General features: G+C 50.3%; 2 protein-coding genes across 2 annotated transcripts; both read left to right on the top strand.

Annotated features, from left to right (window-relative positions):
- Positions 1 to 1264: 1264 nt before the first annotated feature.
- LOC118941463 (mucin-5AC-like) lies at positions 1265 to 3616 on the top strand (the record flags this gene model as incomplete). The annotated part of the gene is made up of 1 exon (XM_036954414.1): positions 1265 to 3616. A coding segment is annotated over one exon (2352 nt), but the record flags the coding sequence as incomplete, so codon positions are not given.
- A 6157-nt stretch (positions 3617 to 9773) lies between these two features.
- LOC110497474 (mucin-5AC-like) lies at positions 9774 to 13730 on the top strand. Its single transcript, XM_021573596.2, has 4 exons — positions 9774 to 11455; positions 11595 to 11659; positions 11814 to 11959; positions 13061 to 13730. The coding sequence occupies exons 1-4, from the start codon at positions 10037 to 10039 to the stop codon at positions 13225 to 13227; spliced, it is 1797 nt and encodes a 598-aa protein (XP_021429271.1). The 5' UTR covers positions 9774 to 10036; the 3' UTR covers positions 13228 to 13730.
- The last annotated feature ends 657 nt before the right edge of the window (positions 13731 to 14387 follow it).

Here is a 14387-nt window from a genome sequence, read left to right as displayed (position 1 = left end):
CACAGTGTCTCCCACTACAACAGCTCCCATATCAACAACAAAAGCTGAGGTGACAACATCCACTGCTGGCACTACCACAACGGCTCCCACTACAACCACAGCGGCTCCAACTACAACCACTGCGACTCCCACTACAACCACAGTGGCTCCCACAACAACCACAGCAGCTCCCACAACAACCACAGCGGCTCCCACAACAACCACTGCGGCTCCCACTACAACCACAGTGGCTCCCATTACAACCACAGCTTACCTCACAGCATCCACAGAAGCTCCCACAACAACCACAGCGACTCCCACAACAACCACTGCGACTCCCACTACAACAACAGAGGCTCCCACAACAACCACAGAGACTCCCACAACAACTACAGCGGCTCCCACAACAACCACAGCGGCTCCCACTTCAACCACAGCGGCTCCCACTACAACCACAGTGGCTCCCACTACAACCACAGCGGCTCCCACTATATCCACCGCGGCTCCCACAACAACCACAGCAAACCTCACAACAACCACAGAAGCTCCCACAACAACCACAGCGACTCCCACAACAACCACAGCGGCTCCCACAACAACCATAGAGGCTCAAACAACAACCACAGCGACACCCACAACAACCACAGCGGCTCCCACAACAACTACAGCTGATGTTACAACAACCACTGCTGCAACCACAACAACCACAGCGGCTCCCACTACAACCACAGCGGCTCTCATTACAACCACTATGGCTCCCACTACAACCACAGCGACTCCCATTACAACCACAGTAGCTACCACTACAACCACAGTGGCTCCCACAACAACCACAGTGGCTCCCACAACAACCACAGCTTACCCCACAACAACCACAGAGGCTCCCACTACAACCACAGTGGCTCCCATTACAACCACAACGACTCCCTCAACAACCACTGCGACTCCCACTACAACCACATATTACCTCACAACACCCACAGAGGCTCCCACAACAACCACAGCGACTCCCACAACAACCACAGCGGCTCCAAATACAACCACAGTGTCTCCCACTACAACAGCTTCCATATCAACAACAAAAGCTGAGGTGACAACATCCACTGCTGGCCCTACCACAACGGCTCCAACTACAACCACAGCGGCTCCCACTACAACCACTGCGGCTCCCACTACAACCACAGTGGCTCCCACAACAACCACAGCGGCTCCCACTACAACCACAGCGTCTCCCACAACAACCCCATCTGCTTCCACAACAACCACAGCTGATGTTATAACAACGACATCAGCTCCCACTACGACCACAGCATCTCCAACTACAACCACTGAGTCTCCCACTACAACCACAGCGGCTCCCACTACAACCACAGCTGCTCCCACTACAACCACAGTGGCTCCCACTACAACCACAACGACTCCCTCATCAACCACTGCTACTCCCACTACAACCACAGCTGATGTTATAACAACGACATCAGCTCCCACTACGACCACAGAATCTCCCACTACAACCACTGCGGCTCCCACTACAACCACAGCGGCTCCCCCTACAACCACAGCTGCTCCCACTACAACCACAGCGGCTCCCAGTACAACCACTGAGGCTCCCACTACAACCACAGCGGCTCCCACTACAACCACAGCTGCTCCCACTACAACCACAGTGGCTCCCACTACAACCACAACGCCTCCCGCAACAACCACTGCGACTCCCACTACAACCACAGCTTACCTCACAACACCCACAGAGGCTCCCACAACAACCACAGCGGCTCCAAATACAACCACAGTGTCTCCCACTACAACAGCTCCCATATCAACAACAAAAGCTGAGGTGACAACATCCACTGCTGGCACTACCACAACGGCTCCCACTACAACCACTGCGACTCCCACTACAACCACAGTGGCTCCCACAACAACCACAGCGGCTCCCACTACAACCACAGTGGCTCCCACAACAACCACTGCGGCTCCCACTACAACCACAGTGGCTCCCACAACAACCACAGCGTCTCCCACAACCCCATCTGCTTCCACAACAACCACAGCTGATGTTATAACAACGACATCAGATCCCACTACGACCACAGCATCTCCCACTACAACCACTGCGGCTCCCACTACAACCACAGCGGCTCCCACTACAACCACAGCGGCTCCCACTACAACCACAGCGGCTCCCACTACAACCACAACTGCTCCCACTACAACCACAGCGGCTCCCAGTACAACCACTGAGGCTCCCACTACAACCACAGCGGCTCCCACTACAACCACAGCTGCTCCCACTGCAACCACAGTGGCTCCCACTACAACCACAACGACTCCCTCAAAAACCACTGTGACTCCCACTACAACCACAGCTTACCTCACAGCAACCACAGTGGCTCCCACAACAATCACAGCGTCTCCCACAACAACCCCATCTGCTTCCACAACAACCACAGCTGATGTTATAACAACGACATCAGCTCCCACTACGACCACAGCATCTCCCACTACAACCACTGCGGCTCCCACAACAACTACAGCTGATGTTACAACAACCACTGCGGCAACCACAACAACCACAGCGGCTCCCAATACAACCACAGCGGCTCTCATTACAACCACTGCGGCTACCACTACAACCACAGAGACTCCCACTACAACCACAGCTTACCTCACAGCAACCACAGAAGCTCCCACAACAACCACAGCGACTCCCACAACAACCACTGCGACTCCCACTACAACAACAGAGGCTTCCACAACAACCACAGAGACTCCCACAACAAATACAGCGGCTCCCACAACAACCACAGCGGCTCCCACTTCAACCACAGCGGCTCCCACTACAACCACAGCATCTCACAGTACAACCACTGAGGCTCCCACTACAACCACAGCGGCTCCCCCTACAACCACAGCTGCTCCCACTACAACCACAGTGGCTCCCACTACAACCACAACGACTCCCTCAACAACCACTGCTACTCCCACTACAACCACAGCTGATGTAATAACAACGACATCAGCTCCCACTACGACCACAGAATCTCCCACTACAATCACTGCGGCTCCCACTACAACCACAGCGGCTCCCACTACAACCACAGCTGCTCCCACTACAACCGCAGTGGCTCCCAGTACAACCTCTGAGGCTCCCACTACAACCACAGCGGCTCCCACTACAACCACAGCTGCTCCCACTACAACCACAGTGGCTCCCACTACAACCACAACGACTCCCTCAACAACCACTGCGACTCCCACTACAACCACAGCTTACCTCACAACACCCACAGAGGCTCCCACAACAACCACAGCGGCTTCAAATACAACCACAGTGTCTCCCACTACAACAGCTCCCATATCAACAACAAAAGCTGAGGTGACAACATCAACTGCTGGCACTACCACAACGGCTCCCACTACAACCACAGCGGCTCCCACTACAACCACTACGGCTCCCACTACAACCACAGTGTCTCCCACTACAACAGCTCCCAAATCAACAACAAAAGCTGACGTAACAACATCCACTGCTGGCCCTACCACAACGGCTCCCACTACAACCACAGCGGCTCCCACTACAACCACTGCGACTCCCACTACAACAACAGTGGCTCCCACAACAACCACAGCGGCTCCCACTACAACCACAGTGGCTCCCACAACAACCACTGCGGCTCCCACTACAACCACAGTGGCTCCCACAACAACCACAGCGGCTCCCACTACAACCACAGCATCTCCCACAACAACCCCATCTGCTTCCACAACAACCACAGCTGATGTTATAACAACGACATCAGATCCCACTACGACCACAGCAGCTCCCACTACAACCACTGCGGCTCCCACTACAACCACAGCGGCTCCCACTAAAACCACAGCTGCTCCCACTACAACCACAGCGGCTCCCAGTACAACCACTGAGGCTCCCACTACAACCACAGCGGCTCCCACTACAACCACAGCTGCTCCCACTACAACCACAGTGGCTCCCACTACAACCACAACGACTCCCTCAACAACCACTGCGACTCCCACTACAACCACAGCTTACCTCACAGCAACCACAGAAGCTCCCACAACAACCACAGCGACTCCCACAACAACCACTACGACTCCCACTACAACAACAGAGGCTCCCACAACAACCACAGAGACTCCCACAACAACTACAGCGGCTCCCACAACAACCACAACGACTCCCTCAACAACCACTGTGACTCCCACTACAACCACAGCGGCTCCCACAACAACTACAGCGGCTCCCACAACAACCACAGCAGCTCCCACTTCAACCACAGCGGCTCCCACAACAACCACAGCGACTCCCACAACAACCACAGCGGCTCCAAATACAACCACAGTGTCTCCCACTACAACAGCTCCCATATCAAAAACAAAAGCTGAGGTGACAAAATCAACTGCTGGCACTACCACAACGGCTCCCACTACAACCACAGCGGCTCCCACTACAACCACTACGGCTCCCACTACAACCACAGTGTCTCCCACTACAACAGCTCCCAAATCAACAACAAAAGCTGAGGTAACAACATCCACTGCTGGCCCTACCACAACGGCTCCCACTACAACCACAGCGGCTCCCACTTCAACCACTGCGACTCCCACTACAACAACAGTGGCTCCCACAACAACCACAGCGGCTCCCACTACAACCACAGTGGCTCCCACAACAACCACTGCGGCTCCCACTACAACCACAGTGGCTCCCACAACAACCACAGCGGCTCCCACTACAACCACAGCATCTCCCACAACAACCCCATCTGCTTCCACAACAACCACAGCTGATGTTATAACAACGACATCAGATCCCACTACGACCACAGCATCTCCCACTACAACCACTGCGGCTCCCACTACAACCACAGCGGCTCCCACTAAAACCACAGCTGCTCCCACTACAACCACAGCGGCTCCCAGTACAACCACTGAGGCTCCCACTACAACCACAGCGGCTCCCACTACAACCACAGCTGCTCCCACTACAACCACAGTGGCTCCCACTACAACCACAACGACTCCCACTACAACCACTGCGACTCCCACTACAACCACAGCTTACCTCACAGCAACCACAGAAGCTCCCACAACAACCACAGCGACTCCCACAACAACCACTGCGACTCCCACTACAACAACAGAGGCTCCCACAACAACCACAGAGACTCCCACAACAACTACAGCGGCTCCCACAACAACCACAGCGGCTCCCACTTCAACCACAGCGGCTCCCACTACAACCACAGCGGCTCCCACTACAACCACAGCGGCTCCCACTATATCCACCGCGGCTCCCACAACAACCACAGCTTACCTCACAACAACCACAGAAGCTCCCACAACAACCACAGCGACTCCCACAACAACCACAGCGGCTCCCACAACAACCATAGAGTCTCAAACAACAACCACAGCGACACCCACAACAACCACAGCGGCTCCCATAACAACTACAGCTGATGTTACAACAACCACTGCGGCAACCACAACAACCACAGCGGCTCCCACTACAACCACAGCGGCTCTCATTACAGCCACTGTGGCTCCCACTACAACCACAGCGACTCCCATTACAACCACAGTAGCTACCACTACAACCACAGTGGCTCCCACAACAACCACAGTGGCTCCCACAACAACCACAGCTTACCCCACAACAACCACAGAGGCTCCCACTACAACCACAGTGGCTACCACTACAACCACAACAACTCCCTCAACAACCACTGCGACTCCCACTACAACCACAGCTTACCTCACAACACCCACAGAGGCTCCCACAACAACCACAGCGACTCCCACAACAACCACAGCGGCTCCAAATACAACCACAGTGTCTCCCACTACAACAGCTCCCAAATCAACAACAAAAGCTGAGGTGACAACATCCACTGCTGGCCCTACCACAACGGCTCCCACTACAACCACAGCGGCTCCCACTACAACCACTGCGACTCCCACTACAACCACAGTGGCTCCCAAAACAACCACAGCGGCTCCCACTACAACCACAGTGGCTCCCACAACAACCACTGCGGCTCCCACTACAACCACAGTGGCTCCCACAACAACCACAGCGGCTCCCACTACAACCACAGCATCTCCCACAACAACCCCATCTGCTTCCACAACAACCACAGCTGATGTTATAACAACGACATCAGATCCCACTACGACCACAGCATCTCCCACTAAAACCACTGCGGCTCCCACTAAAACCACAGCGGCTCCCACTACAACCACAGCTGCTCCCACTACAACCACAGCGACTCCCAGTACAACCACTGAGGCTCCCAATACAACCACAGCGGCTCCCACTACAACCACAGCTGCTCCCATCTCAACCACAGTGGCTCCCACTACAACCACAACGACTCCCTCAAAAACCACTGTGACTCCCACTACAACCACAGCTTACCTCACAGCAACGACAGTGGCTCCCACAACAACCACAGCGTCTCCCACAACAACCCCATCTGCTTCCACAACAACCACAGCTGATGTTATAACAACGACATCAGCTCCCACTACGACCACAGCATCTCCCACTACAACCACTGCGGCTCCCACAACAACTACAGCTGATGTTACAACAACCACTGCGGCAACCACAACAACCACAGCGGCTCCCACTACAACCACAGCGGCTCTCATTACAACCACTGCGGCTCCCACTACAACCACAGAGACTCCCACTACAACCACAGCTTACCTCACAGCAACCACAGAAGCTCCCACAACAACCACAGCGACTCCCACAACAACCACTGCGACTCCCACTACAACAACAGAGGCTCCCACAACAACAACAGAGACTCCCACAACGACTACAGCGGCTCCCACAACAACCACAGCGGCTCCCACTTCAACCACAGCCGCTCCCACTACAACCACAGTGGCTCCCACTACAACCACAGCGGCTCCCACTATATCCACCGCGGCTCCCACAACAACCACAGCTTACCTCACAACAACCACAGAAGCTCCCACAACAACCACAGCGACTCCCACAACAACCACAGCGGCTCCCACAACAACCATAGAGGCTCAAACAACAACCACAGTGACACCCACAACAACCACAGCGGCTCCCACAACAACTACAGCTGATGTTACAACAACCACTGCGGCAACCACAACAACCACAGCGGCTCCCACTACAACCACAGCGGCTCTCATTACAACCACTGCGGCTCCCACTACAACCACAGCGACTCCCATTACAACCACAGTAGCTACCACTACAACCACAGTGGCTCCCACAACAACCACAGTGGCTCCCACAACAACCACAGCTTACCCCACAACAACCACAGAGGCTCCCACTACAACCACAGTGGCTCCCACTACAACCACAACGACTCCCTCAACAACCACTGCAACTCCCACTACAACCACAGCTTACCTCACAACACCCACAGAGGCTCCCACAACAACCACAGCGACTCCCACAACAACCACAGCGGCTCCGAATACAACCACAGTGTCTCCCACTACAACAGCTCCCATAACAACAACAAAAGCTGAGGTGACAACATCCACTGCTGGCACTACCACAACAGCTCCCACTACAACCACAGCGGCTCCCACTACAACCACCGCGGCTCCCACTACAACCACAGTGGCTCCCACAACAACCACAGCGGCTCCCACTACAACCACAGCGTCTCCCACAACAACCCCATATGCTTCCACAACAACCACAGCTGATGTTATAACAACGACATCAGCTCCCACTACGACCACAGCATCTCCCACTACAACCACTGCGGCTCCCACTACAACCACAGTGGCTCCCACTACAACCACTGTGGCTCCCACTACAACCACATCGGCTCCCACTACAACCACAGCTGCTCCCACTACAATAACAGCGGCTCCCTCTACAACCACAGCTGCTCCCATTACAACCAATGTGGCTCCCACTACAACCACAGCGGCTCCCACTACAATCACAGCTGCTCCCACTACAACCACAGCGGCTCCCAGTACAACCACTGAGGCTCCCACTACAACCACAGCGGCTCCCACTACAACAACAGCTGCTCCCACTACAACCACAGTGGCTCCCACTACAACCACAACGACTCCCTCAACAACCACTGCGACTCCCACTACAACCACAGCTGATGTTATAACAACGACATCAGCTCCCACTACGACCACAGCATCTCCCACTACAACCACTGCGGCTCCCACTACAACCACAGTGGCTCCCACTACAACCACTGTGGCTCCCACTACAACCACATCGGCTCCCACAACAACCACAGCGACTCCCACAACAACCACTGCGACTCCCACTACAACCACAGAGGCTCCCACAACAACCACAGCAGCTCCAACTACAACCACAGCGGCTCACACTACAACCACAGCGGCTCCAACTACAACCACAGCGGCTCCCACTATATCCAACGCGGCTCCCACAACAACCACAGCTTACCTCACAACAACCACAAAAGCTCCCACAACAACCACAGCGACTCCCACAACAACCACAGTGGCTCCCACAACAACCACAGCTTACCCCACAACAACCACAGAGGCTCCCACAACAACCACAGAGGCTCCCACAACAACCACAGCGACTCCCACTACAACAACAGCATTTCCCACAACAACCACAGCGGCTCCCACACCAACCACAGCTTACCCAACAACAACCACAGCGACACCCACAACAACCACAGCGGCTCCAACAACAACCACAGCGGCTCCCACAGCAACCACAGCGGCTCCCACAACAACCACAGCGGCTCCCACTACAACCACAGCGGCTCCCACTACAACCACAGCAGCTCCCACTGTATCCACCGCGGCTCCCACTACAACCACAGCGGCTCCCACTACAACCACAGCGTCTCCCATTACAACCACAGTAGCAACTACTAAAACCACAGCTGCTCCCACTACAACCACAGTGGCTCCCACTACAACCACAGTGGTTCCCACTACAACCACAGCAGCTCCCACTACAACCACAGCTGATGTTATAACAACCACTGCGTCTCCCACAATAACCCCAGCTGCTCCCATAACAACCACAGCTGATGTTCCAACAACCACAGCGGCTCCCACTACGACCACAGGGGCTCCCACTACAACCACAGTGTATCCCACTACAACCACTGTGGCAACCACAACGACCACAGCGACTCCCATTACAACCACAGTAGCTACCACTACAACCACAGTGGCTCCCACAACAACCACAGTGGTTCCCACAACAACTGCAGCTTACCCCACAACAACCACAGTGGCTCCCACAACAACTACAGCGGCTCCCACAACAACCACAGCGGCTCCCACAACAACCACAGCGGCTCCCACTACAACCACAGTGGCTCCCACTACAACCACAGTGGTTCCCACTTCAACCACAGCAGCTTCCACTACAACCACAGCTGATGTTACAACAACCACAGCGTCTCCCACAATAACCCCAGCTGCTCCCATGACAACCACAGCGGCTCCCGCTACGACCACAGGGGCTCCCACTACAACCACAGTGTCTCCCACTACAACCACTGTGGCAACCACAACGACCACAGCGACTCCCATTACGACCACAGCGACTCCCATTACAACCACAGTGGCTCCCACTACAACCAGAGTGGTTCCCACTACAACCACAGCAGCACCCACTGCAACCACAGCGGCTCCCACTACAACCACAGCATCTCCCACAACAACCACAGCAACTCCCACAACAACCACAGCAGCTCCCACAACTACCACAGCGGCTCCCACTACAACCACACTGGCTCCCACTACAACCACAGCGGCTACCACTACAACCACAGCTGCTCCCACTACAATCACAGCGTCTCCCACTACAACCACACCGTCTCCCACTACAACCACAGCGTCTCCCACTACAACCACTGTGGCAACCACAACGATCACAGCGACTCCCACTACAACCACAGCGGCTCACACTACAACCACAAGGGTTCCCACAACAACCACAGAGACTCCCACAATAACCACAGTAACTCCCACAACAACCACAGCTGATGTTACAACAATGACAGCAGCTCCCACTACAACCACAGCGGCTCCTACTACAACTACAGCGACTCATTTAACAACCACTGCGTCTCCCACAACAACCACAGCTGATGTTACAACAACCACAGCGGCTCCCACTACAACCACTGTGGCAACCAAAATGACCACAGTTTCTCCCACTACAACCATAGCGGCGCCCACAACAACTACAGAGGCTCCCACGGCAACCACAGCGGCACCCACAACAAGCACAGCGGCTCCCACAACAACCACAGCATCTCCCACAACAACCACAGCTGATGTTACAACAACCACAGCGTCTCCCACAACAACCCCAGCTGCTCCCACATCAACTACAGCTGCTCCTACAATAACAATAGTTTCTCTCACTAATACCACCACAACAACAACAGCAGCTTTTGCTACAAGAACAACAACAGTTGCTCTAACTACCAACGCAGCTGGAGCTACCATAACTACATCTAACTCCACAACAACAACAGCCTCACCTACAGCAACCACAGCTGCACCAACAGCAACCACAGCTGTACCAACAGCAACAGTAACAATATCCCCAGCTGCTGCTATGACAACAGCTACCCCCACAACAACTGCAGCTGCCCCATCAACAACCACAGCAGTACCAACGTTAACCACAGTGGCTCCCACAACAACCACAGCTGCTCCCACAGCAACCACAGCAGCACTGTTGACATCTACAGCTGTTTCTTCAACAACCACAGTCGTCCCCACAACAATTTCAGCTGCTCACATAACAACCACAGCTGCTGCCACAACAATCACAATTTTACCCATAACAACCACAGCCACCAACACAAAAAACACAGCTTATCCCACCTTAACCACAACAACCACAGCAGCAGCAACTACAACTACAGCTCCATTTACAAAAACAGTAGCTCCCACAACAACAGTTGCTCACTCAAAAGCTACAGCTGCCCCCACAACAACTAAAGCTGCTGCTACAATAACACCAGTTGCTCCCACTACAACTGCCACCACAACAACAACAGCAGCTTTTGCCACAAGAACAACAGCTGCTGTAACTACCAGCACAGCTGGTGCTACCACAACTACAGCTAACTCCACAACAACCACAGCCCCACCTACTGCAACCACAGCTGCTCCCACAACAACCACAGTTGCCCCTACAACTACCACTGCTGCAGCCACAGCACCAGGTGCTGCTACAACAACCCTGGCTGCTCCCACAACGACCACAGCTTCACCATCAACAACAACAACTCTTGCTACAACAACTACTGTTTCCCCAACCACCGCATCCACTGACCCTCCAAGAGCAAATGAAGGTGTACTTATTCTACAGTTCCGGATGAATCGACAATTTTTGGAAGCCTACAAAAATCCACAGTCCCAGGATTACTTTACTTTGGCTTTAAATGTCACAACTGAGGTAAAAGTTGATCATTAACATTAATAGAAATTTTGAAATGAACATTTAGGAAAAAATCTTGCTTGAGAGTAATTAGTACCTAGTACACATTTTGTTTGTCCTTTAAATTCTCATGATGTGCCCTGATGACTTTCTACAGTTGAATCGAGGATACAAAAAGGTATATCCTGGAATCTTCCTCAGATGCATCATCATCAGTTTCTGGTATGATCAGTTATCATTATGGTCCACGTTTCTACAACTTACTTGAAGGCAGAAAAATTATATAATTCACATTTGCCATTCCTTAATAATACTACTACAACCAATAATAATAACTTATCACATTTCACATTTATTCTATTTCTTTGATTTTTAGGTCTGGTTCTGTGGGTGTGACAACCAACTTAATCTTCACAAACCAGTCTGTGGTCCCTAACATTACAAATGTAGAGGACTCCCTCAAGACATCCATCAACACGTCCAACGTCTTCTTAGATGTTATTACTGACAGTATCAAAGCGGGTAAGAATGAATTTTAACACAATATGTATGTAAATTCATACATTACACATGATTATTTGAAGCAATATTTCCCTCTGTGTCACCATGTTGTTGTTGTTTTTTATGCCCACAGCTTAATTACCAGCTCTGGTTTCATCAGTTGTGACTAAATGATATCATACTTGAAATATTGTACCTCATTTAAAGGTCTTTCTTTTTATTTCAAAACCATTTCAGTCATGGTAGTCTCTTATAAGACTAGCTTTACCCGTAGATATGAGCAAAGACGATTCTGGTGCTCTGGTTTTGTATCACTGATTTTGTTGGATCATGGATGGGCAACTTGATGGGTGTGGGGGCCACAAAGAAGTGGATCTCATCATGAGGAGCTGCAGTGGCTCGTGATTCTTCATACCCACATCTCACATTTGCCATGGGACAAGGAGCAAATGTTGCCATTTTAAAGGAAGACCAAATGGACAGATTTCCACTAGTCTAATTTCCATTGTTCGTGTTTCTTTGCCCGAGCAAGTATCTTCTTCTTATTGGTGTCCTTTAGTAGTGGTTACTTTGCAGCAATTAGACCATGAAGGCCAGATTCACACAGTCTCCTCTGAACAGTTGATGTTGAGATGTGTCTGGTACTTGAACTCTGTGAAACATTTATTTTGGGCTGCAATTTCTGAGGCTTGTAACTGTAATGAACGTATCCTCTGCGGCAGAGGTAACTCTGGGTCTTCCTTTCCTGTGGCGGTCCTCATGAGAGACAGTTTCATCATAGCGCTTGATGGTTTTTGCAACTGCACTTGAAGAAACTTGACTGACCTTCATGTCTTCAAGTAATGATGGACTGTCGTTTCTCTTTGCTTATTTGAGATGTTCTTGCCATAATAGGGACTTTCAACAAGGCACACATGAGAGAGAGAGAGAGAGAGAGAGAGAGAGAGAGAGAGAGAGAGAATAAAGGGAGGCTATTGGCCGCGAGTTGCCCATCCCTGATTTGGATGAATCATGATTTTGCTCATGTGGCCTACATCTGGCGTCTTTTATATTTTTGGAAGAGGATAGACTTGGCAGAGGCTTTTAAATGGTCTAAATCTGATTTATTTATTTTTTTAACAGAATTCCAGAATTCCACGACTACTACTACTGCAACCACCACAACAGCAGCTACACAAACGACAGTGGCTGCACCTACCTATAGCAGCACTATGGCAAGAAACAGACCTCAAGAAGTGGTCACTTTACTAATTGTTTTAATGCTGATCTATTTCTTCTTAGCAGAATAACTCTAGGACTGAAATAAACCCATTAAGTATGACATATTCTATAATAAAGGCATATATAACTTCAGCTATTAAGATTAAGATATGTTAAGAAACGACTAATAATCAAATAGTAATATCTTAGTTAAAGTAATTGCTTGTCTATATGATTATGTATAAAAACAAAATAATGCTGGTAATGTAATGAAGCTGAAAGTAAATGTGTGATGTTGTTCTATTTATATGTTGTTTTAGTATATTGCAATAGACTATGAATAATATAATAGAATATAAATACATTTGTATATTATGAAATTAACTAAGGAAATTATAAAATTCTTGGAAACCTAATTGTCTATTCTGTAATATATAGTTTCTTCCTAATTGTAACGCAACTCTTGGCAAACTCTTTGGAAATTACTTTGAAAACGCTTGAATAAATAATGCCTAAGAAAAACACATAAATAAATACACTTTAGACTGTAGATGTATTGTAATAAAACTTAAATAAACACAAATTGATCTTATCAATGTTGTAGTCGACATATTATTATACAGACGGTACTCATCTGAGATGTTGAGTGCCATGAACTTGAAAATGTAAATCACTCCCTTGAAAAGACAATTGTACATTTCTGAAATGTCGGGGGAAAAAAATGTTGGCTGGAGAAAGTATCAGTAAGTATCAGTGAGTCAGATCACAGATATCATACAGTGCCTTCAGAAAGTATTCACACACCTTTTTTGCAATTGTTTTATGTGTTATTCATTGCATTTCTATGGGTTATAATAGTAAAGGCTAAATTCGATATTTTATCAAATACTTTTTTCTCATTTTTTTATACCTAAATGGGTCCTAATATTTAAAATCAAATAGCTAAATTCTAACCTAATTGACAGAGTGAAATGAAGGAGCCTATACAGAATCAAAAATATTGCAAAACATGCATCCTGTTTGCAACAAGGCACTAACAGTAATACTGCAAAAATGTGGCAAAGCAATGAACTTTTTCCATTAATAATTTTGAATTTAATTTATTTGGAATTTAATGTAGTTGGGTAGCAGACATATACAGTTGAAGTCGTAAGTTTACATACACTTAGGTTGGAGTAATTAAAATTTGTTTTTCAACCACTCCACAAATTTCTTGTTAACAAACTATAGTTTTGGCAAGTCGGTTAGG

This window comes from Oncorhynchus mykiss, chromosome 19, assembly GCF_013265735.2.
Source record: "Oncorhynchus mykiss isolate Arlee chromosome 19, USDA_OmykA_1.1, whole genome shotgun sequence".
In the NCBI taxonomy this organism is placed as follows: Eukaryota; Metazoa; Chordata; class Actinopteri; order Salmoniformes; family Salmonidae; genus Oncorhynchus; species Oncorhynchus mykiss.
The sequence above is the reverse complement of the archived record's forward strand: the minus strand, read 5'-3'. Positions and strand labels throughout refer to the sequence as shown.